The sequence below is a fragment of the Penaeus monodon genome, chromosome 21 (assembly GCF_015228065.2).
Source record: "Penaeus monodon isolate SGIC_2016 chromosome 21, NSTDA_Pmon_1, whole genome shotgun sequence".
NCBI lineage: Eukaryota > Metazoa > Arthropoda > Malacostraca > Decapoda > Penaeidae > Penaeus > Penaeus monodon.
The window spans coordinates 8,364,649-8,366,227 of NC_051406.1; the positions used below are offsets into that span (position 1 = coordinate 8,364,649).

At 34.3% G+C, this 1,579-nt stretch overlaps 1 protein-coding gene across 5 annotated transcripts in view; it reads right to left on the reverse strand.

Moving 5' to 3' along the window:
- LOC119586172 overlaps positions 1 to 1,579 on the reverse strand; it is a gene marked incomplete at its 3' end in the record, with an annotated part of 81,902 nt that overhangs the window by 24,264 nt on the left and 56,059 nt on the right. For all 5 annotated transcript variants that reach the window (XM_037934875.1, XM_037934874.1, XM_037934873.1 and 2 more), the window contains 1 exon segment: positions 301 to 444. In XM_037934875.1, the coding sequence (XP_037790803.1) occupies positions 301 to 444 (144 nt within the window).

A 1,579-nucleotide genomic window follows, 5' to 3' on the forward strand; every position in this document is an offset into this window, starting at 1 on the left:
ATGAATGGAAAAAATGTATAATTGAATTTCAGACATGCTTCTTTTACCTGAGTTTTGGATTACTGTATTAACACTATCATGACCTCCATAATAACAGAATAGACATAAGAGAGAGACTGAGAGAGAAAAAAATCCAGCAGCTTCAACCTTACAGTTATGCAAGATCTCAGAAATCACATAGCACTGATAAATTAAGAGAGAAAACAAGTAGAAGAAATACAGGAGAATAAAAATCAACAACAGATAAAAGATGGAAAGAAGTGGGGAAAAAAGAAAAAGGGTGGAAAAGTGTTTACCAACCTGGACGATGGGGATGGAGGGAGCTGTAGGAAGGTCTTCGGGATGAGGATGCGGATTTGGTAGAGCGCAGGGAATGGTGTCTATCCCTGGCCGGGCTACTGCTGGTGGAGGCATTGGCGGCCAGGGCAAAGGCTGCGTATGTTTCTGGTGGAGAAAGTTTGCTCTGTCTACAACATATTCTTATAACCACACTAGTTTCACTACTTTGGTCTATCATCCATTAAAAAGATGATGGGAAAAAAAAAAATTTGCGTAAGTTACCAAGTAGTGCAAACTGCTCAAAAAGTTAAAATTGGTTAGTTAAAATAGGTAAAGATGATATGGCTAAAATAAACTGATATACTATTGTCACAACTAACAATAAAAATTACATAATGAAGAACTGAAAATCAAAACTTCAAAAATGACTTCTAAAAGAAGTTTATGACAGTTACATATGACATAAAAGATGTGTAAGTGAAGACAAATTGCCCCAAAATATGAGGCAAAGTTTCAATTCAACCACTTCACACACTTCACAGTCACTTTCTGTTCAGCAGTTATTTCCTTTTTGTTTTCATTTCTTATAATGTATATAAATCAATTAATCTTCCAGTTTTCTATGTTCTAACCCAGCCATGTCTAGGTCTATGAGATACAAAGTAATGTTATTGTCTATGCTGTAATCTAATGTAAATAAGCTACAGTTGAAGTAGTGTTAATAACAAGACAAGAAATGTATAATAATTCAATCTATCTGGAGGTGAGAAGGAAATTATAAAGTACTAACGTGCCCTCTTATATTCTAATAAATCTTACTAATTTAGCTTAATTGTCACTCCAAGCACTGATATTATTTACACAGGGGTGCTACTTATAGGTCGCTTTTATACTATTTATATTTATGTATATATGTGGATCTAAATATGGTGCTACAGCAACGATACAGGTGTTTCAGTATTACTAAACTTGCTGCTATACCTACTTCTCCTTTTTCCTCTCTGAACTCTTATGCTAGAATTTTTCTGTAGTACAGACTACCTATTGGTGACTATACGTCTAATAAATCATTTTGTTAATGCATTCAATTTTTACTCTAGCATACCGAAAAACAATGGGAATCTAAATCTTATGGAAAATCTATAAGTCAAAAGGAAATACGTAAGACCATACGACGAGGGACTAATAGTGAAAACGTTAAGGAGATCGAAAATCCGCAAATTATCGAAAATATGAAAATCTAAGAAGACCAAAAATAGCCTTCTGGTGTCAAAATACATTTGGGAGAGCATGGCACAAT